The 25086-nt window shown below is 37.8% G+C and overlaps 1 protein-coding gene across 3 annotated transcripts in view; it reads right to left on the bottom strand.

Moving 5' to 3' along the window:
- The window catches only part of TPST1 (tyrosylprotein sulfotransferase 1), a 163796-nt gene that overhangs the window by 42365 nt on the left and 96345 nt on the right, over positions 1-25086 (bottom strand). For 2 of the 3 annotated variants that reach the window (XM_027041842.2, XM_027041843.2), the window contains one exon: positions 16854-17052. The exons of the other annotated variant lie outside the window; for it this stretch is intronic. In XM_027041842.2, coding sequence (XP_026897643.1) covers positions 16854-17052 — 199 coding nt within the window. The remainder of the gene's footprint in view (positions 1-16853; positions 17053-25086) is intronic. 3 annotated transcript variants of the gene reach the window in all.

Below are 25086 nucleotides of genomic sequence, written 5' to 3'. Positions count from 1 at the left end.
AGCACAGAGCCTGATGTGGGGCTCGAAGCCACAAACTGTGAGATCATGACCTGAGCCGAAGTCGGACACTAAACCGACTGAGCCACCTAGGCGCCCCAGTAATGTCAATATACTTAATACTACTGAACTGTACATTTAAAAATGTTTAAAATCATAAATTTTATGTTATGCATTTTTACCACAATAAAAAATAAAAAATAAAAAATTCTAGGTAGGTTGTGACCTCAATTAGAAAGGTAAAGCATTAATGTTTTCAGATATAACACAGAGAATATCTTCATGGCCTTGGATTATCAAAAAGATTTATTCAATGATATAACAAAAACACTATACTAATGGCAAAGACACCAGATTAGGGATTAAAATTGAGAACTTTCATTCTTTTTAAAAAAATGTTTATTTATATATGTTGAGAGAAAGTGCAAGTTGGGGGGGCGGGGCAGGGAGGCAGAGAGAGGGAGAGAGAGAGAATCCCAGGCAGGCTCCAAGCTCAGTGAGGAGCATGGCATGGGGCTTGATTCCACCATGGCCAATATCAGGACATGAGCTGATGTCAAGAGTCTGATGCTTAACCGACTGAACCACCCAGGCGCCCCAAGAACTTTTATTCTTGAAAAGACTTATGAGAGAGAAAAGGCAAGTCAGGTAAGTGAGAGAGGATTTGTGAAATACATATTAAACTGTACATAAAAATATGTACAGAATTCCTAAAGATCATTAAGGGAAAAGCAAATAATTCAGTAGGAAATCGGGTAAAAGACTTAAGTAGGCATTTTATAAAACAGTGCAGTTGCAAATACCATATGGAAAAGTGTTTACTCTCATTAGTTTTTAAGTACATATGAATCTTAACCATAATGAAACATCACTGTGCATCTACAAGAAAACACTAAAATTTTAAAAGATTGATTCTAACAAATACTGGCTGTGGGGAATAAGTTAAGGAATTCCCTGAGCCTGCACTGATGGGCTAACAAGGCACATTTCTTTTGTTAATCAGCTCTGCTCTGGGCAGCATCACCCATAGCACAGTGGTCTATAGCCCTATTTACCTGTTTACCTAATTTGGTCCTTCCTTCCTCTGAAAGCAGCTTTCTGCTATAGTACTAAATTGGGGGGATGCTTTCACCCTGAACACTCTGAATCTTGCTTACCTCATATGAGGTATTTGTATTGGGTGCCTTTGCCCCTCCTTTCTATTCTGGGGGACTTTCCCCCCCTTACTTTATTCTGGGGGGCCTTTGCCCCCCCCCCACACTCTATTCTGGGGGCCTAATCGTGTTTACCCAAGCTTGGGTGTAAGCATCCTATGGCTCTGTAATTCTTTATGCCTTGTTAGCCCATCGGTGCAGGCTCAGGGAATTCCTAAGTTTATTCCCCACAACTGGCAATGTGCAACAAGGGAAATTCTCATACATCCATTGGTGAGACAATAAACTGGTATAATCACTTTGGAAAACTCTTTGGCATTATCTCCTAAATTTAAACATACAAATACCCTTTGACCCATCACTTTTACTCTGTGAAGGAAAAGATTAACTCAGCAGGCCCAGGTTGCTCACATGGTGCATACTCCAATGAAAGGTCTGTTTTCAGGACTGGCTATTGGTTGGCTCTTGGATCTGAGTTCTGAGTGTTCTGTCTATAATGTTTGTGCACAATTGGACCAGGCTGTACCAGTATAAGCAGATAGTTTATGTTAATAATTTATTTATGGTGAACACCTGCTTTTTCTCTGCGGGGTCTGGAGCATGAGAAACTGAAGCTAGTCATGCAGGCACTACATGCCTGTGACCAATCCCCAGTAAAAATCCTGAATACAAAAGCTCAAGTGAGCCCCCTGGTTGGCAACAATCCGTATGTGCTGTCACATATGTTGCTAGGTGAATGAAGCATATCCTATGTCACTCCATTAGAGGGGACATTTGAAGATAGCACCTGGTTTCCTCCAGAGTTCAATCCTAAGTGCCTTTTCCCCTTGCTGATTGTACTTTGTATCCTTTTTCTGTAACCAACTGTAACTGTGAGTATAAGAATTATGGATTACTGTGAGTAGTCTTGGCAACTCCTAACATAACTCTCAGGAATATTCTCAACAAAAATGTATATTCATTTTTACCTAAAGAAATTCAGAAGGATATTTTATATCAATATTAAAACATTCCTAAAACTACAAACAACCAAAATGTCCAAATAGTTATATAATCAAAGTATAACATCAAATAACAAAAATGAACCACTGTGAAATCCAACATGAATCCCATAAATATTACATGAAAGAAACCAGACAAAAATGAATACTGTCAGTGCCCTCAAGCAAAAGACTACCAGAAATATAGCTGTAGTTGAACATGCGGAGTTTATTACTCATTTCAAGCAAGGACAAACCCACATCATGGGGAAATGTGGGGTGTCTCAGTAAAAGAGCACTGGAAACCATACATGATTAAGGAGTTTGCTCTGGATTGGGTGCTGCCAACAAGAAGGGATGATTCTATGACTTTATCGTACCTAGAGGAAGGCAGACAAGAAGCAAGACTAAAGCGATTATTGGTAAGAAAGCAGTAGTCACTCATATTAGACAAGAGGTGGATATTTGATATTCTGTGGTTTGCAAAGTAACTGTAATTTTCTCCATGCTTAGACAAAAGTATCAAGGGGTCTTGTCTTTTCTCAGTTCATTATGGTTAAAAAGTAATACTGTCCAATGTTGGTATTTTGTGAGATCATTTATATCAAATAGGAGACCAGCATGTCCTAGTGGTGAGCACAAAGCCAGCTTTTAATAAACTGTTGCCTAGATGCTGTGTGTTATCAGTTCCTGTTTGTCACAGACTGATTTTTCTTTCCTCAATATGTATTGTATGATTCCGTTTATATGAAACTTAAAAACAAGCAAAATCAAATCCATTATAAATTCAGGACAGAAGTTATGGTTAGAAAGGAGGAGGGAATGATTTGGAGGGGCAGGAAGGAGGCTGTTGGGGGTACACTTACTGTCTCCTTGAAAAGGAAAAGAAGCATCTCTGGGTTAAAACATGATCCCATTTATAGTTGTACCAAGGACCACAAAATACCTAGGAATAAACCTAAGCAAAGATGTAAAAGATCTGTATGCTCAAAACTATAGAAAACTTATGAAGGAAATTGAAGAAGATACAAAGAAATGGAAAACATCCCATGCTCATGGATTGGAAGAATAAATATTGTTAAAATATCTATAGTACCCAAAGCAATCTACACATTCAATGCAATCCCAATCAAAATTGCACCAGCATTCTTCTCAAAGCTAGAACAAAGAATCCTAAAATTTGTATGGAACCACAAAATACCCCAAACACTCAAAGTAATATTGAAGAAGAAAACCAAAGCAGGAGGCGTCACAATCCCAGACTTTAGCCTCTACTACAAAGCTGTAATCATCAAGACAGTATGGTATTGGCACAAAAACAGACACATAGACCAATGGTCCAGAATTGGACCCACAAATGTATGGCCAACAAATCTTTGACAAAGTAGGAAAGAGTGACCAATGGAAAAAAGACAGTCTCTTTAGTAAATGGTGCTCGGAGAACTAGACAGCAACATGCAGAAGAATAGAACTAGACCACTTTCTTACACCATACACAAAAATAAACCCAAAATGGATGAAAGACCTAGATGTGAAATAGGAAACCATCAAAACCCTAGAGAAGAAGGCAGGCAACAACCTCTTTGACCTCACCCACAGCAATTTCTTGCTCAACACATCTCCAAAGGTAAGGGAATTAATAGCAAAAATGAGCTATTGGGACCTCATCAAGATAAAAAGCTTCTGCACTGCAAAGGAAACAACCAACAAAACTAAAAGACAACCAACAGAATGTTAAAAGATATCTGCAAATGACATATCGGATAAAGGGCTAGTATCCAAAATCTGTAAAGAACTTACCAAACTCAGCACCTGAAAAACAATCCAGTGAAGAGATGGGAAAAAGACATGAATAGACATTTTTCCAAAGAAGACATCCAGATGGCCAACAGACACATGAAAAGATGCTCAACATCACTCCTCATCAGGGAAATACAAATCAAAACCACATTGAGATACCACCTCACACCAGTCAAAGTGGCTAAAATGAACAACTCAGGAAACTACAGATGCTGGCGAGGATGTGGAGAAACAGGAACCCTCCTGCACCGTTGGTGGGAATGCAAACTGGTACAACCACTCCGGAAAACAGTGTGGAGGTTCCTCAAAAAATTAAAAATAGAACACTATGACCTAGCAATAGCACGACTAGGAATTAATCCAAAGGACAGAGGAGTGCTGATTCACAGGGGCACATGTACCCCAATGTTTACAGCAATGCTTTCAACAATAGCCAAATTATGGAAAGAGCCTAAATGTCCATCAACTGATGAATGGATAAATAAGATGTGGTTTATATATACAATGGAATACTACTTGGCAATGAAAAAGAATGAAATCCTGCCATTTGCAGCAACGTGGATGGAACTGGAGAGTGTTATGGTGAGTGAAATAAGTCAGTCAGAGAAAGACAGATATCATATGTTTTCACTCATATGTGGATCTTGAGAAACTTAACAGAAACCCATAGGGGAAGGGAAGGGGAAAAAAATAGTTACAAACAGAGAGGGAGGGAGGCAAACCGTAAGAGACTCTTAAATACACAGAACAAACTGAGGGCTGATGGGGGGAAAATGGGTGATAGGCATTGAGGAGGGCACTTGTTGGGATGAGCACTGGGTATTGTATGTAAGCAATGAACCATGGGAATCTATCCCCAAAACCAAGAGCACACTTTACACACTGTATGTGAGCCAGTTTGACAATAAACTATATTAAACAAACAAACAAACAGCTAGCAGAAACAAACTGGCAATAGCCTGCACAACCTTCATTCAATTATGAAACATGATCAATAGATTTTTGCTACAAGATGAAGCCTTTGTACACTCTTGTCTATCAATTTATTATTTATGAGAAAGTGTCATTTGTTAAAATGCAAAATATATTAGGTGAAAAATACATGAAGGTTCACATGAAGGCCACTGATGTTTATCCAAGAGTTCAAGTCCCCAAAATGAATGTTTGAACAAAGCAACATTGAACTTCTATCAAATTCAACTACTCTGATTCAACAAAAACAAAAGAATATAGGAAAATTTGGGGATGGTATCTATGTCTCTAAGAAAGTGAACATAAATCATTGATTAAAAAAAAGAAATCTAGGAATTTCGCAGTAGTTAAACACCCAAGATCACTCTGATGTTTTAAAAATTACCATAAGGGCACCTGGGTGGCTAAATTGATTAAGTATCCAACTCTTGATTTTGGCTCAGGTCATGATCTTATGGTTTGTGGGTTTGACCCCTGCATCAGGTTCTGTGCTGACAGCACAGAGCCTGCTTAGAGTTCTCTGTCTCCTCCTCTCTCTGCGCCTCCCCTGTTTGCATGCTCTCTCTCTCAAAAATAAATAAATAAACACTTCTTTAAAATGTCATAAAATACACATATTCAAAAAATAAGCAAGGAACAAGAGAATATTTTAATATAGCAGGCAGATTAAAAAGAGCCAAGAGAGAATTAGAAAATGAATCCAAAGAAATTACCCAGAACATAGCAGACAGACAAGACAGAAAACATGAAAGAGATGTTAAAATATTTAGAGGGCAGAATGAAACATTTTAATATTCAACTAACCGTGGAGTCCAATGACAAACTGGAGAAAATGGAAGAAGCACAACTTTCAAGGAAAAATGGCTGAGAATTTTACAGAAGTATTGAAATATAGGAATTTGCCTAAAATAGGTACACAGAGCCAAATAAATAAAAGAAAAAAGCCACTGTTAGATATATTGTAGTAAAATAGTACAGTTGTGTGTATGTACATGTATCTCCCTATATATACATAGGGACACCCACCTGATAAAGATCTCAGATGCAAGTACTCAAGAAAAAGGCAAGTGGTAAACATGTACATAAACATAAATAAATATTGTCTACAGATAATCATAATGATTCTAACATGTGGGGTTAGAAAAAAGAACTGAAATAGTCAATAGTAACAGCAAAAGCATTAAAAGGGTGGTTATCTAAGGGTAAATGTTTATGTGGAGATTTAAAATATCAAACAGCTTTACATTTTATCAGGTAGAGCTTGGACAGTAGTAATTTAAGACTAACAAAAGAATATATGTCTAACTTCTAAAACAGCAGGAGGGGAAGATGGAATTTTAAAAATCAAGCAAAAAAAGAGATAGCTAGAACACAAAAGAAGTGGGGAAAATAAGAAAATACTTGAAAATAGAGTTTTAAAAAGTAAGGACAGGGGCTCCTGGGTGGCTCAGTTAGTTGAGTATCTGACTTTGGCTCAGGTCATGATCTCATGGTTTATGGGTTCAAGCCCCACGTTGGGCTTTGTGCTGCCAGTGTGGAGCCTGCTTTGGATTCTCTGTCTCCTTCTTTCTGTCCTTCCCCTGCTCGTGCTCTCTCTCTCTCAAAAAGAAATAAACATAAACATAATAATAATAATAATAATAATAATAATAATAATAATAAAGTAATCCTAATAAATGTAGAAAACTTGCTAGAAAAAGGATATTTGCCAGATTAAATACAATTCTAGCTACAGGCTAAAAACCATTCAAACATAAAGACTTAGAAATGTTGAAATTTACAAAATAGAAAAAGACATACAAGGGAAATTACAACCAAAGTCAGGGTAGTATATAAGTACTAAAAAAAAAAAAAAAAAAAAAAGTCTTTTAAAGATAGGGTTGCCAAATTTAGTGAAAATAAACAAAACCGAGGACTATGTAAGTTAAATTTGTATTTCAGATAAATGATGAATAGTTTTTAACATTACTTAGGACATACACTAAAATTTATTTGTTGTTTATCTGAAATAAAAACTTAATTGGGCATTCTGTATTTTATCTGGCAACTCTATTGTAAGACAAAAAGCATTTTTAGTGAATCTTTAGATTATGATAAAGTGCTCAATTTGCCAGGAAATGGTAATGACTGTAAACTTGTAAGCTCCCAATAAAGTAGCCTCAAAATAAAGCAAACTTTGACAATTTCATGAAGAAATGGACAAACCTGGAGTGCCTGGGTGGCTCAGTTGGTTGAGCATCTGACTTCAGCTTAGGTCATGATCTCACGGTTTGTGGGTTTGAGCCCCACATTGGGCTCTATGCTGACAGCTCAGAGCCTGGAGCCTGCTTCGGATTCTGTTTCTCTCTCTGTCCTTCCTCTCTTTCAGAAATGGACAAACCCGTCATGGTGGACAAAACCTCTATCTTGACTCTCTGTGCTGTCAGTGGCTGCTTTCCTCAGGAGCTATGGCACCCAAGTGCAGTTCCTCCAGGTTTTCACCACAGTGGCAAGTGGCAAGGCCTCTCTGCAGGCCTACGGGTGGTAATGGCTTCTCTTTCTTTCTAGTTATTGGCCCTTTCTCATTCCTTGTTGACTCTTAACCATGGCCACATTTCAGTAAAGCAACCCTTCAATAAAATCTTGTTGGCTAAACTCTTTAAAGTGTGCCATCTGTTTCCTGTCACTATCATAACAAATACAAGTAGGTGCAGAATTACGGAGAGTGTAACAGGGTTGGAAAGATCAGCATGTTGTGATTATCATAATAAAGACTGCTGTGGGCAAAAATCATCAGTGGTTGCTAAATCTAGGTTGAAAAGTCTAATGAAAAGCAAGATATTCACACAGTCTTAAAGTGTAAAGTTGCTTTAATTGAAAGGGAGAAAATAAATGTAGAGTGGAAACACTGGAAAAAACACCTTCACAAACAGAAAAATTAACATCACCAAGGAGGAACAGACGAACATCATATGCCTCCAGATATGATTCCTTAAGAATGAAACAAAACCATGTATCCAGTATCCTGCTGGGAATGTACAGTCTGATTTAACCATGAGAAAACATCAGACAAACCCACAGTTAGGAACACTGTATAAAATAACTTGCCTCAATTCTTCAAAAATGTCAATGTCATGAAAGACAGAACATATGAGGAAATGTTACATATTAAAGGGAACTGAAACAACAACACGGAACTAAACACAATATGTTACCTTAGACCAAAACCTATACTGGTAGGGGGAAAAACTAGAAAATACATTACTGGGACAATTGACAACACTGAAATACAGACCATAAATCAGATAAAAGCATTATGTCAGTGTGAAGGTTTCTGAATTTGAGAACTGTACCAAAGTTATGTAAGAAAATATCCTCACTCTTAAGAAATATTAAAAGCAAAGGGGCATGGTGTATACGATATATCGTCAAGTTATAAATGAATAAATAACATAATACAATGTAGTGTGTATATGTGTGTTATTGTAAAATGAGAAAACAGAAGTAAACCTAGTAAATATATTTTATACATATACAGAGAGCGAAAGAGAGGAGGAGGAGAAGTAGTAATAGTAGGGGGAGGTTGGTGAAGGACAGAATTATGGCCAAAAGATACAAAATGACTAAATCTGAGAAAGGATATACAGGAGTTCTCTGTATTGCTCTTGCGACTTTTCTCTCTGTTTTAAATTATTTCAAAGGAAAAAGTGCTATGGATATTGCTCCATTAACACTCTTTGTTACACTTGAAAATATGATGAAAGATATTGATTCTATTTCCAGGAAAATCAATTTGCATCGACATACATAAGTTTGCATATTATTTTAGGGAGTTCAAAGACACCATAGAGTATGTGCACGTTAAAAACCACTGCTCCATTATTTCTAACATCCAGTACTGCAAAAGAGAATTCTGCCATCAGCATAGTTTTTATTTTTTTGTAGGTAACCTATTATTTTCTGTCTCATTATATGTAGGTTTCCCACCCCCCCGCCCCAGGATATTTGAAATTTTAGAAATACCACCAAATATGGTACTGACATGTTTTTTTCATGTTCTTTAGAAAATGGTAAGCCCTTTTATTCTTCAGGTCATTTTCAGCCTTAGAAACTTTCTTTACAATGACAAATTTGATTGATGCTTCTGTTCCATTTCTTCTGATTTTTCCTATTCACTGGTTAATTTTCAATTTTCTGTCTTTCATATGCGTACTTTTTTCTACCTATCATTTCCATCTCTGTCCTTTCAATGTTCATTCTAGAAGAGCACCCCAAGTGTGGTCTCTATGTCATTAATTTTACTTTTTTTTTTTTTTTGTAGCATCAGTTCTGCCCTTTATCACATGCTCCTTATACTCCAGATATGTTGTTTACCTGGAGCTGTGACTTGAGAATGGATACAGAAAGACAGAGTGACTATAGAAAGAGGGGAGAGATACCAGGGTTAGGATGTTTTGCAGACCAGCTAACAACTCTAACTTCTTCATTTTCTAGTCTGGGCAGCCCTTTCAATCTGGAGTTAGAAATGGATAGTAAAGGTGAGTCCAATCCTTGGTCTGCCTTCTTTGTGGCCATTGGTAAAGCTGGGATTAAGGAAGTGACATGAGGGGTGCTTGGGTGGCTTAGTCAGTTAAGTGTCCGACTTCAGCTCAGGTCATGATCTCACAGTTCATGAGTTCCAGCCCCGCATCAGGCTCTGCAATGACTGTGGGGAGCCTGCTTAGAACCCTCCATCTTCCTCTCTCTCTGCCCTCCGCTTCACACATGCTCTCTCAAAAATAAACATTAAAAAAAACCAACAACAACAAAAAAAGGAAGTGACATAAATGTGGTCCTCAATGTAATCAATGATAAAATTATTGGAAAATTTCCCCATTCTTTAGCATAAAGCTCTTTCATATCTTTGTTCCTCTTTATTAAATTGTTAAGGAATTTTTATTTAAAAATTTTAAACATTTTTATTCATTTATTTTTGAGGGGTAGGGGCAGAGAGAGAGAATCCCAGGCAGGCTCCATGGCATCAGTGCAGAGCCCAATGTGGGGCAAAACTCTCGAACTGTAAGACAATCATCTGAGCTGAAACCGAGAGTTGGACACAATTGACTGAGCCACCGAGGTGCCCTTCTTTATGGAATTTTAAATGATTGGAGGGGTGCCTGGGTGGCTCAGTTGGTTGAGTGACTGACTCTTGATTTTGGCTCAGGTCATGATCTCACAGTCAGTGGGTCTGAGCCTTGTGTCAGGATCTGTGCTGACAGAGCAGAGCCTGCTTGGGATTCTCTCTCTGCCCTTCCCCCACTCATGTGTGTGCTCGTGTGCTCTCTCTCTCAAAATAAATAAATAAATAAATAAACTAAAAAAAAAGGCCAGGAGGCACCTGGGTGGCTCAGTTGGTAAGCATCTGACTCTTGATTTCAGCTCGGGTCATGATTTTACGGTTCATGAGATCAAGCCCCATGAAGGGTTCTGTGCTCACAGCACAGAGCCTGCTTGGGATTCTCTCTCTCCACCCCTCCCCTGTGTGCTTTCTCTCTCTCTCTCAAAATAAATAAACATTTTGAAAAATGGTAATTGGAAAAAGCTGTTTCAGGCACTGGAAATCTGATACCAAGTTAGCCTAGAAGTGTCTTTTCCCATATTTTCCCCTGATGAGGAGCACAGGGTAAAAAAATGACTTCTAATTATTCTGGTTTATTATATTCCCATCATAGATGTGGATCGTCTAAGAGTTAGATATTATTGTTTAGTACAATCATTTCTGCCTGTTTACAATATGTATTAATTGACATAAAGAGAATTGGTTTCTTTCTATAAAATTCCAAGGGAAACTGTAAATAGCTACCCAACCAAACCTCTTGGCTGCAAATGTTCTCTTTCTCAAAAGGTGGTCTTACTAACGAAGGCAGAAAGAGAAAAATGAGAGGAACGATAGAACCTGCTTCTTTTGTTTAAGAGACTGGATTCCTCACAGGCCTTCAGATAGGGTCACACCTGAAAACAACTGCTGTTAAAGATGGTTTAAATGTATTAAATCAGAAATGACACAAGTAAGGAACACGAGGCTTGTACACACAACAAAGGGGCTCCTTTGACATTTGATCTAGGTAAGTAAAAAACAAGGAAGATGACTCATTTTATACAGCAAAAAAGCAAATATGGATGCATGAAACTCATTACCCCCAAGAGGATTTCTGGCAGAAAACAAATTATTGGTATACACTTATGAATGACTGTGCCAAAATGGTGACAGAGAATGAGACAAGATTTGACTTTGAATGATGAGTCACAAAGAGCACAGTCTTGCTGTGGCTACTCCCTTGGGGTAGTCTCAGATTTTAGACTGACCCAGTGGACAAATTCCTGGGTTTCTAAGACCAGTTTTTATGCCTTTATTTTATTAAAAATTTTTAATGTTTATTATTTATTTTTGAGAGAGAGAGAACGTGCAAGCAGGGGAGGCGCAGAGAGGGACACACAGATGCAAAGCAGGCTCCAGGCTCCGAGCTGTCAGCACAGAGCCTGACAAGGGGCTCAAACTCACAAACCGTGAGACCATGACCTGAGGCAAAGTTGGATGCTTAACCGACTGAGCCACCCAGGTGCTCCCAGTTCTTATGCCTTTAAAACACAATGGAAAGTTTTCTGTCATCTTATCATGATCTTATTATTTCTACATCATGTCTTTTCTAAATACCTACATCTTCTTCCTGTATACAAACCCAATCTTTGCTTCTTCGGAAGCAACTAGGTGTTATGCCTAGAGCACTTATTTACTTATTACCTGTTTAATAATTGAAGCCTTAAAATGATACATCTAAACGCTGACTGAAGTATTCTGAGAGATGGTAAAATGTACAACTCTGAACTTCCTCATATATTCTTCATAAAATGCCCTAAGGAAACAATTCTACCTATTTTCAAAGTCAAGGCAAAACTCTTGGGCAGGGAGGGAAGCCAAATTAAGGAACTGAACTTAATTCTACAGTTGTTGCTTTGAAGGTCTATGAAAATTTTAAGAGAGTAAGTATTCTTTTAACTAAAACAGCTAAAATTTGAGTACAAAAAATCAAGGAAATGAGGAATAGCTAAAGATTTATCATCTTCCAAATTCACCAAGAATAGTATTAGTTGGAATATTCCTACTATGGCCCAGAAGCCCAAGTAAAGGAAAGGAGTCCAAGGGGGAATTTTTCCTGGATGTGAATTACGATGTCTCACATAACTGTGGCAAGAGCAGAGTCGAAGATGATATTCACAGACAGCCAGAACCAGGACTTCAAATAATGCCAGACTCTCTTGGACTCACTCTGCTTGCCTCACTGGGTGGGCTTTATTCCTGCTACACACTGAAGAGTAGGAGTCCACTAGCATTAACTGCTAGTTACTGCTTAACGCTATAATAACAGAATAACTGGTTAAAAGTAGCTCAAACATCTAAGAAGTCCAGAGGTGAAGTGAATGGTCAGTCCTGAGCTGTGCTCAGTAGCTCAGAAATCAAGGGTCTCAGGCCCTTTCCTTGTCTTCCTTTTATCATCTTCAGGGTATCAGTGATACCTTCTCTTACAACCTCAAGACGGCTGCAGCACAGCCATGCATAATGTTCTTCCATAGCAGTGTTCAAAAAGCAGGAGGGGAAGGATGAGCTCTTTTCACAGAATTCTTTATTTTTTTTTCCAGAAAATTCAATGTCTCCCAGAAAACTCTAAAAGACATCTCCTTACATAGCTTTGCCTAAGTAAAAATTGGCCACATCCTTATCCCACCTCTAAGGAAGTCTGGAAAAATTACTATCAGGAATTTTTAGTTTATTTTTTAAGAGATAGTTCCTACTACAGGTAAAGATGGAACGGGCAAGCAAAAATGTCTAACACTTCTACTAACAGTTCCTATGCCTTATATCGAGTTCCTTCTTGCTTGCAACTGTGGGTTCTACACCCTGATATCTGCTTTTCCATTTGACTATTTGCTCTGCATTAGTACTGTCTATCCAGGTTTCCAACGCATATTCCATTTATACTTTGATCTGCTTTTCAGCTCTCTCTTCAGGTTTAGTAACAAGGTCTTTAAACTGTTTTCTGGCTTGACTCATGTGCCCTGAGGACTCTGTTCCTCCTACCTGCTCAGTGACTCATAGATGCTTCAAGTATAGATGATCATATCCTATCTCACCCCTACTTTAGATTCCTACTCAGTTTAATGAACAACTCCATCGAGCTTCTTCCTACCAAGGAATGCGTTTGGTAAATAAGTTCAATTTTGGTCACCGAGTTTCAGGTCTCTGTGAGCACGTAGGTGGAAGGATTCAAATGGCAGATGGAAATATGGAGCTCAGAGCTTAGGAAAGAAAACCACTAGGAGATACCAAATTTATGATCATCAGCAAATAGGCTGTAATCAAAGCCATATAAGGGGCGCCTGGGTGGCTCAGTCAGTTAAGTGTCCAACTTCAGCTCAGGTCATGATCTCACGGTTTGTGAGTTTCAGCTCGGCATTGGGTTCTGTGCTAAGAGCTCGGAGCCTGGAGCCTGCTTCAGATTCTGTCTCTCCTTCTCTCTCTGCTCCTTCCCCGCTTGTACTATGTTTCTCTCTCTCTCAAAAATAAATAAACATTAAAAAAAAAAAAAAGCCACATGAGTGGATGAGTTTGATTAAGGAGGCCACAAAACAGAATTCCTTAATCTGATGGGCTTCAGGGACATCTATGAATTCACTGAAATTGTGGGTAAAATTCTGTGTATCTATGTGTCGGTATTTCTAAGATAGGAATCCATACATTTCATCATGTTCTCAATTAGGTTTATAAATCTAAAAAGATAGAGGGCACTATTTACTTCAATGTGCCACAATTTTGGGATTAGAGACTATGATGGGAAAGAGTATGGAATATGTTAGTATTTAATTTCCAATTTACCCTCTGAGTCACAGCAACCACCAAGCACATGATTTTCTATTCAAAATTGGGCAATATGTCCCCAAAATATGCTGACTCAGAGACCAATACTTCCAGACTACCCAGAACTGTATGAAAACCAGCACGTTTAGTCCTGGAGCTTTGGATTCTATATTCCTGGTCAAAATGTGAATTTCTTCCCACTCCCATCCCATAAATAAAGGGAACAATCTCCTGAGCCATCTTCTTTTTCTGGAGCCATTCTCACATCACATCTGACAATCAAAGATCACTTTCTAAGCATGACTTTAGGAAACTTCATGATCATCAATGCTGCATACAATAGCATCTGAATTTTTACAGGCAAAAAAGCTTTGAAAAAACATAGGATTTGGATTACAAGAAGGGCTACGAAAACCAACCCCACAAAACAGGAATTCCAGCTTGTATGCATTATCATGAAGTGCTCAAAAATGCAATTATAGTTCACACTTTATCTTTTTTTGGCTCAAAATTATTTGTCACTTTAGAAATAGAGATGGGGGAGGAAGGTTTTTATCCAGTGTGAATTCAGAAACCCTTTAAAAAGCCACAGATGTGTATGAAACAAATTCTCTAGTCACATGGATTCAAACCACAGCATTCTTCCCAACCTTCAAGCAGACCAAGAATAATGTAGCCAGTCAACTTGCATGTAGGAAAACTATAGTGTCTATTGCCTGGAAAACCTCTAAATATCATTTGTACATATTTCTGGTTTATAAAAAACATTCTGATATCATACAAAAGAGAAAGCTATGAATTACCAATTGTCAAGAGATTACCAAGGACTATGGTAATGGATGTTAGATTGATGTGTACTTCATCTTTAGCAGAATGTAAACTTTTTTAAAACTTCAGAGATGGTTCATAAAAGAATGTGGACATGTAGGTAATAACTGGAAAATGTTCAACTACATTAATCAATGAAACCTATTAAAATCAGCAAAAATCAAAAATAAAATTACCTATATTATATGGATAGTCCAAAAGATTAAAAAGAAATTATCAACATATATCAAGCAACTTAAAAAATTTCAGATACTTGGACCTGGTTTAATTCTACTTTTTTTAGTCTACGTTAGAAAAAGACACTAGGGGTGCCTGAGTGGCTCACTCATTTGAGTGTCCGACCCTTAATTTCTGCTCAGGTCATGATCCCAGGGTTGTGGGATCAAGCCCTGCATCGGGCTGGGCTCCATGCTGAGCATAGAGCTTGCTTGGGATTCTCTCTCTTTCTGCCTCTAACCGTCTCCCTGACTTGCATTTTCTTTGTCTCTCTAAAAAAATAAAAAACAAAACAAAAAGAGACAAAAATGTAATTTGTACCAAAAAATGTATTTTGTGCAAAGATGTTCACTATAATATGTCAAACAAAATTGTAAGCAGCAAAAGGAAAATGGTGAAATGAATTATAGGACATATACTAGGGAAATATATTTTATTTATTCATTCATTTACTGACGTACTACTGTGCTTCAGAAAGGATTTGAGGTAGCTCATCTGGTAATATATTATGTAACCATGAAAAATTATGTTTAAAAAGCAACATGCTAACGAACATTAGGAGGAAAGGGCTGGCTACAAAATCGTGTGTGTGTGTGTGTGTGTGTGTGTGTGTGTGTGTGCGCGCGCGCAAAAGTAAGATTATAAAACAATGCTATCTTACATTTTACAATAAGCAGGAAGGAAGGGAAAACCATCGAAATAAGAATGGTATGTGTATGGTTGGTAACAGAGGCGAATTTTATTCTCTTATCTTTTTAATTTTATAAGTTGTATAAGTTTACATTTTTATAATAAAATGTTTGTAGATATGAAATCATAAGAAAGGATAAAGATTATGTAAAAAGATCTGCCTGTATACATGATGGTTTATAAGAAGACAGATAGCTCTTCCTAGATAGCTACTACAAACTAAAAAAGGAAAATGAAAGTATATAATACTTAAGAGAAAAAAATCTGCATGGAAATTAACCTCATGAAATGTAAGTGTGTTTGTCAATTAAAGGTATCAAAAGAAGGACAGAATAAAGAGATGATTTAAGATTGTAGAGAGAGAAGGACACTGACACAAGCAAGAGAATACTTGAGAAAAGCAAGGAATTTTCACCTTGAAATCAAACAGCCTATCAGTGAACTTACACTAACATAGCTGTGTTGTTGAAACTGCAGTCTCAGACAAGAATGCATGTAGAGTCAGAGGGTAGAATTGTGGTTGCCAGGGGCTGGAAGGAGAGGGAATGAGTAATGACCATGTCGTTTCAGTTTGGGAAGATGAACTTCCAGAACATTTTTCATCTGGGTGGTGGCGGCAAGTACACAAGCAACGTGGGTATAGTTAATACCGCCGAACTATACACCTATAAATTGTCAAAATGATAAATTTAACGTTATGTGTATTTTACCACAATAAAAAAAGAATACATCAAGGTCTGATTTGAAATAAATTACACTCGGAAATGTATATATTCAGATTAGCTGAGTTTGCAGCTTGTCTGAAACAATATTTTATAAAGATGTTAGCATAATTTATTAAGAGAAAAAGCTGTAATTACACTTTAATACAACTTTCAATTGCAAGGTTGCTTATTACACCTCTGTAACAATTCTTCTGATGTAGCCAGTGTTCAGTTTTCAAGTATCAAGAAATCATGCCTCATTTAAACAAAGGTTTAAAAGTAAAGTAAGCTATTAGGTTCAAAGGGAAAAAAAATCCTAGAAGTGAGGCACTAATAATTCTGGTATTTCCAGCAAATCTGTGGTAATCGGCTATGAGAATAAATCTCCCCAACAATCAGCACCATTCCTAGAAACTGCACAAAAAAGATTAAAGAACTGTCCCCATACTTCCTGGGAAGAGCCACAGTTACCCTTCAAATGCAGGAAGAGTTCTCATGATAAAGCATTCTACAAATAGAATTTCTCAAACTTAAAGTAAATTTCTGATCACAAAAAATAAGAAGCAAAAGGAGAAAAAAATGCTCAGGACCCAAATTCCATATTCAGTTTTCTCAATTCATTTTAAAAACTCTCACTTACCCTTCTAGTGTTTTCAAGAATTTTGGGATCAGGTTTTCCATAGTTAGGTGGATTGGCATATGGGTCATATCCAAGTTTGGCAAGCATGGGTGCAATCACTGCCATGTCTTGTAAAACATCTGGGGGTATCTTCCCAACCCATTTTGATAGTGCTCCTACATTGACTGGCTTGATGACTTGGTCTGTAGATCTCTCCACTCTGAAAACAATACAGTATGAATAAGTATTTATTTAGAATACCAAAAAATAATATTAAAAGACCCATGGAAATTCTTTTTGATAACTTTAACAATTATAAGTGTCTCAGTTATAAATCTATTGAGAAAGAAGACACTAATCGGGCTTGACACTATTTACCAGGCTTTTTTTTTAATGTTCTAAGTTTGACAGTTATTATTGGCAACTTCATATTTCTAGAAACAGGAAAAACGGTCAGCTGAAAACATCTGTACAAATTACAACATCCAGAAAAAATAAAGCTTTCTTAGGAAAACAGCCAATCAACTTACTTGAAAGGCATCAAAATTAAACAAACAAACAAATAAATAAATAAGATGGATTGATGAATGACTAGAGGGATAAACAGATGGACAAAGAGATATGTGATGAAGCAAATACAGCAATATATTAATTATAGTTAGTAGGTGTAATTCTTTCAATTCTTTGTATGTTTGAAATTTTTCATAATAAAATATTAGGAGGCAAATAGCCAGCATAATCCACTAAGAATGCAAAATATTCATTTGTTCTATTTTTCCTTTTTTCCTTTTTTTAAAGTTTATTTTGAGAGAGAGAGAAAGAGAGCCAAGCAAGCGCAAGGGAGGGGCAGAGAAAGAGGGAGAGAAGGAGAATCCCAAGCAGGCTCCTGCAGTTAGCACAGAGCCTGACGCAGGGCTCGAACTCAGGAAATCATGAGATCATGACCTGAGCTGAAATCAAGAGTCAGATGCTTAGGGGAGCCTGGGTGGCTCAGTCGGTTAAGCGGCCGACTTCAGCTCAGGTCATGATTTCGTGGTCTGTGAGTTCGAGCCCCACGTCGGGCTCTGTGCTGACAGCTCAGAGCTTGGAGCCTGTTTCAGATTCTGTGTCTCCCTCTCTCTGACCCTCCCCCATTCACGCTCTGTCTCTCTCTGTCTCAAAAATAAATAAACGTTAAAAAAAAAAATTAAAAACAAAAAAAGAGTCAGATGCTTAATTGACCGAGCCACCCAGGCGCACCCCTGTTCTATTTTTCTGTTGACTTCCTGAAGAACACTGTTCTTCAGGAAGCACTTCAGGAAGAAGTGCTGTTTATGATTTTCAGTATTTCAGAAAAAAATGTGTTCCATCTCTTGACCTAGAGATTTACTTTGTGCTTGTAGTGGTTATACTTACATATTTGACTAACTCATACTCTTAGGATAAAATAAATAAATATAAATAAAATAAATATAAAATAACACCTAGATTTAAACTGGATCTGAATTAGCAGATTTTGGCCAAATGACTGCAAAACAAAAGTGCTTAAGAGAGTTTTATAATAATTAACTCACTCAAATTAGTATTCTCATAAAAGGTAAAAACCCCTATTTAACAGGTACATGTTTAACATGTACATGACCTCTCACTGCAGAGAGGTCTGCATCTGATGATGAATCCTTCAAAGGGGCTCTACTCCTAAACAACAGACAAGAGAAAATAAAATGATTATTCCCTGGGATTCTGTGAGACCACTGGCTCCAGGTTCCCTTCCTGCTTCAATGATCACATTTCCTCCCTCTCTTAAATTTTTCTTCAGATTCCACGTAACCCACTGCTCTTTCTACTCTATGCTTTTTCCCTGTATGGCTTGATATTTAATGGTCTTTTCTTGACACCCTTGGGTTTTCCAGGCCAGGTCCAGTTTATAAATATTGCCCCAGCTTCAATATTAAAGGCACATCCTACTCACTCTCATAAATGTTCAAGTTTGTATGATAAATTCAAGTAATTTTAAGTAAATGATAAATATGGTCACCCTGCCCATATACCCCACACACACCTCAAAACTAAGATGGTCTAAAACTGGACCCATCATCTTCTGCTCAAGATCTGATCCCTTTTATGTACATCTTATATTGATAAATGGCACCACCACCTATCCATAAGGCAAAGCCAGAGATCTCAGATGGGGCAGGGAGAAAGAAAGCAAGATCACTCCCAAGTTATCCAGTTCTACAGTCTCTATCTTTGAGTAAGACATCTCTCCTTCATTCCTACTGCCACTACCTCAGTTCTTATCACCATCACATCTCACCCAGATGATTACAAAACCTCCCAATTTCCCTGCACTTAAACAGTTGGCTTCCTTGCCCAACTATCATTCCACCAAAACATAAGGAGGGTCTATGTCTTGTTAATCTATCACTGGCACCTAGCACATTAACATGTAATAGATGCGCAATTAATGTTTATTAAGTGAATGACTGAAAGCTTTTCACGGGGGGGGGGGGGGGGAACGCCCGTAAATTTAGTTTAGACAGACATGCTCAAGAAAAGTCAAGGATCATTTTTATAAGGAGATCAACTGACACAAGATGAACTAACCAGAAAACATAACAAGTGCTAAACTGCATGATATTTTCTGTGGGGGCATTAGCGATGTTAGAGAATGGGAGTCATGTCTGCAGAAATAAACATCTCCAGAAAAATAAGGCTTATAGTAAACAAAGAATAACATTTTCTATTCATTCTATGTTAGGCTTTACATGTGATATCTAATTATAGATCCCTAAAACAACCTTAAGAGAAAGATATCAGTCCCCATTTTTCAAATGTGTAAACTGAAATCCAGATAAGTGATTTATCCAGGGTCATACAGCCTGGAAAAAGTGGAGTTAGAATTTGAAGCTCTGGTTCCAAAGCTCCAATTTTTCCCAGTTTCTCTTATCGATCTTCTTAATTTTTACATTCTGTGTTTCCCTGAAAACTTTACTCTTTTGTTCCTTACTGCATAGTGTGAGCAAGTTGGTTTGCCACAATGGTAAAAATACACAAATATACTATACATATATTAGGAATATATACAATGCTTTGCTGGTAATGTTTAACAACCTGATCTCCAGGGAGGGGAAAAGCCATGATTTGTTACATTTACTGAGGTCCATGGCATAAATACCATACCTTCTATGGCTGATTTCAAACTACCAACGTGCCTCACCAACTGCAGAGTCGAGAAGAGATGTGCAAACTGGGCTCTTGACAGCCAGGGCAAGTCAGCTCTAGCAGACCACTGGGTATCTACAGGGCCATAATCTCCTATCTCAAATTCTGAGATCTAAAAAACTCTAAAAAGTAAACAGTTTCTTGCCTTCATCTGGCAGCAAAACATGACCTGAACTGATAGGAATCTATTTATAGTCATTATTCTAGTTGGCATAAACAACCAAACTCTTTGATGAAGAAATATTAATGTGTATGATTACACAGTGCTGACACAGAATAAGCAGAGGGTATTTTATAATATTATGTACATTATATGACCTTTCTGAGGTCCAAATATTTCTGAGTTCTGAAACATGTGTGTGTTAAGCTCTGGAGTCACACATAGGGTCTTGTATGTCATGACTGGGAAATTGACTTTATCTTGAAAATGATGGGAATGATAGAGTTTTAATCATGGGACTGACATGACTAGGTTACTGCTAGAAGCATTCAATGCTGATAATTATGGGTAAGGCAGATTGAGGGACAGGGTAATCAAGGTCAGAAAAACTAGTAAAGATGTTTAACTATATATTGGAAAACTTGAGAAATTATTAATTCAGTAGAGCGAGTGATAGAAGTAGAAGGAAAACTCGACAGATTAAAAAAAACACTGATAAGACTTAGTGGCCAATTAGATATGGGGAAGAGGGGATGGAGTCTAGGTGAATTCAGATTAGATGTGAAGGGCAGAGTAGACAGTGTTATCACTCATTACAGTAGGTAGTATGGAGGAAAAGCATTACAATGCTGTTGCTTTGTTTTGTTTTAGGAGTATAGAACCCAGAAAAAGAGGTAAATTGATGGTAATCAGAAAGTTATCAAAAGCCTAAAGAAACACTAGCGTTCACTAAGAGACTGGAATGTAGTATATGCTCAATAAACAATAGCTATTATTGTTTTTTCATCCAGATTATAGCACTGTTCATAAGAAACATGAAAGCCATTGTTTGTCATTATGATCAAAGTAATAACTTAAAGTACAACCATCCCTTGTCTGAAAGTGATAGAGAACTCTAAAATGAAAGAATCTGGAAAGGTTTTTGTTATGTAACCACTGAGTCCAAAGATCCACTAGCAGCACATGCAGTTATTATGGACCGCTAAAGGGAAGAACTTGGGAAGGCCTACTGCCTATCAGTCAGGTGTTTCTCTAGTGTTTCAGTAGTAATGACATTTTTTATTTATTGATCGTAAAATTCAAATTAAACATTTTCTGAATACCCACTATGTGTCAGGTCAAGTGGTGGATACCAAGGATGCAAAAATGACTGACTAGATCATGGCCCTCGTCTCAAGAAGCTCAGAGTCCAATAAGAGAGAAAAACAAATACATATGATTAATATGCAGCATAATAAATGTAATGACAAAAGCTAAAAACTATGTAAGTGATTCCAGATAACACAACTAAGCCGTTCTTCTCCTAGGGTGGGACATGAATCAGGGCAAATTGCCAAGTTGCTAAGGCAAGGGTTAGCAATGTATGGGCCACAGGCCAAATTCAGTCCCACTGCCTGTTTTTGTCTAGCCTTCAAGCTAAGAATGGTTTTTACATATTTAAATGGTTTTTAAAAACTCAAAAGAATATTTCTTAACACAAGAAAATCATATGAAATTTCAATGTCATAGTTTTATTGGAATACAGCCATGCCCATTTGTTACACATTATCTATGGCTGCTCTTCAATGGCAGGGTTGAGTAGTTGAGGTAAAGACCATCTTGTTCCCCAAACCTAACATATTTAGTATTTAGCTCTTCATAGAAAAAAACTGTCAATTGTAATCTGAGACTGCATTTTAAGGGCACGTAGGGTCTGTGTGGGGGAGTCTCGGGTGCTGTCCTTCATCACAAAAGGGCCCCATCAACTTTTACACACAGGAGAGACCTGGTACACTTAGAAAGTGGAGAGCCAAGAATGTATTGAAGCTGCTTGGGTGGGGAAGGTGAGAGGAAGAAAAGAAATAAAAAATAGTGTTTACTTTGCACTTACCAGGTTCAAAAGAGTATTTGTTGAGCTACAGTAAAAAAAAAAAAAAATAATAATAGAATGAAATAGAAAATAAAATAAAAAACAAGAGGGTGGGTATGGTCCCAATCCTCCAGGAGGTCACTGCCTCATGAGCCACACGAACTTTCTACAATTAAACTTTTAGAGTTGCTTCTTAGTTCCAAATCAGCTCTTCAGGCTCACCTTTCCTCTCTTCCCAGGGGCTCTAGCTGTTTCGTTTGCCTTTTTCTATGAGGCAGCAAGGTGCAGTGGGAGAACGCAGACCTGGAAGTTGGGCCTGTGTGATCTAGCTTTGAGATCTAAGAAAACTGATCCTCAGAGACTGAGAATAATAGCCACTAATACTCGGTTTTAAAAAACATTCTTCAAAAGCAGAGATTGGCAAACTGTGGCCCAAATTTGTTCTGCTGCCTATTTTGTAAATAAAGTTCTACTGGAACACAGCCACATCCACAAGTTTCTGTACAGTCTATGGCTGTTTTTGCTCTAAGTCAGAGCTGAATATTACAACAGAAACTGTATGGCCTGTCAAGTCAAAAATACTTGGTCCTTTACAGAAAAAGTTTGTTGATCTCTGTTCAAAAGGATACAGTTATTAGAGAGAAATGAGATTCGTTCAGAAAGCCGGATTTTCTTTCCTAGAGAACAACAACCTGCAGGCTGCATGCAGTTCATCAAATTCCCTTCACTCCTTCAGTCTTTCTAGAAATTAACCACCACTTACGCCTAATTGTACTAGGATATAAATTAGTTACCATACCACTAGTCTAACTGGGACCTTAACACATAGTGCCTGCTAGACTGGGATTTCTCAACACCCACAGCCTGGGAACAGCGCTGCAAGGCCTGATATCTGTGAATCAGCAGATTCTCCCCCAGTCCTAGGCATCGAGGCTCACTTCCCTCTGCAGTGTTCATAGTAGAAGGCACCTGCCCTCGGGGACAACGCCAAAATCTTGAAATGACTGAGGTGAATATAATCTTCCAAAACACTCATTTTAAAAGCATGGATCTTTCTTGAACCAGGCAGGCTGCCAAACCACAGGTATGAATTATGATACACAGCAACTACTACAGGAAACCAAATTCTCTGGACTAAAGGAAGCATCAGGGCTAGAATGGACAGGCAAAAACGAATGGGTAAGAGTATATAATCCATATGGTTAGACTTATTAGACTAAAACAAAAGATGAAATACCATTAAAAGTCATGTTTTCAAAGACCATTTCACTCTTAGCAAATGCTTAGGTTATGTCTTGTGAAAGTGGATTTAGGGGACCTGGGTGGCTCAGTCAATTAATAGATGACTCTTGATCTCGGCTCAGGTCATGATCCACGGTCTGTGAGACTGAGTACCATGTTGGGGGCTCTGTGCTGACAGTGCAGAGCCTGCTTGGGATTCTCTCTCTCCCTCTCTCCTCTTCTCCTGTTTTCTCTCTCAAAATAAATAAACCTTAAAAAACTGTGTACAAAACAGAAATGCAATTTTGTGATGTGTTATATATTCTTACAGAATCATATCAAAATGCTCACGATGACCGTGATGTGATTGTGATTTTTATATTCTTATCTAACTTTTCTGTATTCTCCAATTTTCTATAATAAGCAATGTCTTTCTTTTTCAGTCCATGGAATAGTGGGATTGCAAAGATCCATGCAGAAGTCTAATAACTATCTCAAGCTCAACACAGGTCAAACTTAACTCCTGATTTTATCCCCAAATACTACACCCATGGCCCTCCCAATTGTATCTGAAAACCACTCCATTCTTCTGCCTGTGCAGAATAAAATAAAACTGGAACTATCTTGGGGCGCTGGGTGGTTCAGTCGGTTGAGCGTCCGACTTCAGCTTAGGTCATGATCTCGCAGTTTGTGAGTTTGAGCCCTGCGTCGGGCTCTGTGCTGACAGCTCGGAGCCTGGAGCCTGCTTTGGATTCTGTGTCCCCCTCTCTCTCTGCCCCACCTCTGTCTCTCTCTGTCTTTCAAAAATGAAAAAACACAGAAAAAAAAATTTAATAAAAAAAACCTGGAACTGTCTTTTGACTACCCTCTTTCTCTCAAACTCCACATCTAATCCATCTGAAAATCTTATCAATTTATACTTCAAAAATATATCCAAATATGGTCATTTCTCATCAACTCCACAGCTACTCCCCTGGTCCAAGCCAACATTATCTCTTGCCTGGATTTCTACAATATTCTAATAGCTACCCTGCTTCTTCCTTCACATCCTGTGGTCTATCTACATTACATATACCAGAGAGAGTTAGATTGTGTCACTCCTCTGTTCAAAATCCTGCAGTGCCTCCCCAGGTATTCTAAGTCCAAGACCTGAAAATGAGAGGGAATCTGAGAAACCACAAGAATAGGTTTTTAAAACTTGTCAAATCATCCACGAAAACCAAGAAAGCAGATAGCAAAGCCAAAAAACCATGACAAACATTTAAAATAAAATTAGGTGACAAAGTTGCCCTACAGACCCCAAAATACAAGTGGTTGGAAACAATAACATAACGGTAATACCTACATGAAATGAGTGGGAGGAAGGAGAAGGTAGCAACAGGACATCGAAAAGATATTTACAAGACTGACCCTTGAACAACATGGCATTTAGGGTTGCTGATGTCCACGCACTTGAAAATCCTTGTATAATTCTTTACTTTTGTTAAGTAATTTCTATGCCTAATGTGGAACTTGAACTCATGATTCCTGAGATAAAGAGTTACATGCTCTACCAACTGAGCCAGCCAGGCATCCCTCTTGTATAACTTTGGCGTTCCCCAAAACTGAACTACTAATAGTGTGTTGACAGGAAGAGTTACTGATAACATAAAAAGTCAATTAACACATATTTTGTACATTATATGTAGTTTATACTGTAAAGTGATACAATAAGGTAGGCTAGAGAAAACAATGTTATTTAAAAAAATTTTTTTTAATGTTTATTTATTTTTGACAGAAAGAGACAGAGTGTGAACAGTGGAGGGGCAGAGAGAGAGAGA

The sequence above is a fragment of the Acinonyx jubatus genome, chromosome E3, assembly GCF_027475565.1.
Source record: "Acinonyx jubatus isolate Ajub_Pintada_27869175 chromosome E3, VMU_Ajub_asm_v1.0, whole genome shotgun sequence".
Classification (NCBI taxonomy): domain Eukaryota; kingdom Metazoa; phylum Chordata; class Mammalia; order Carnivora; family Felidae; genus Acinonyx; species Acinonyx jubatus.
Note: the sequence above shows the minus strand (reverse complement) of the source record. Positions and strands in the feature narration are given on the sequence as shown.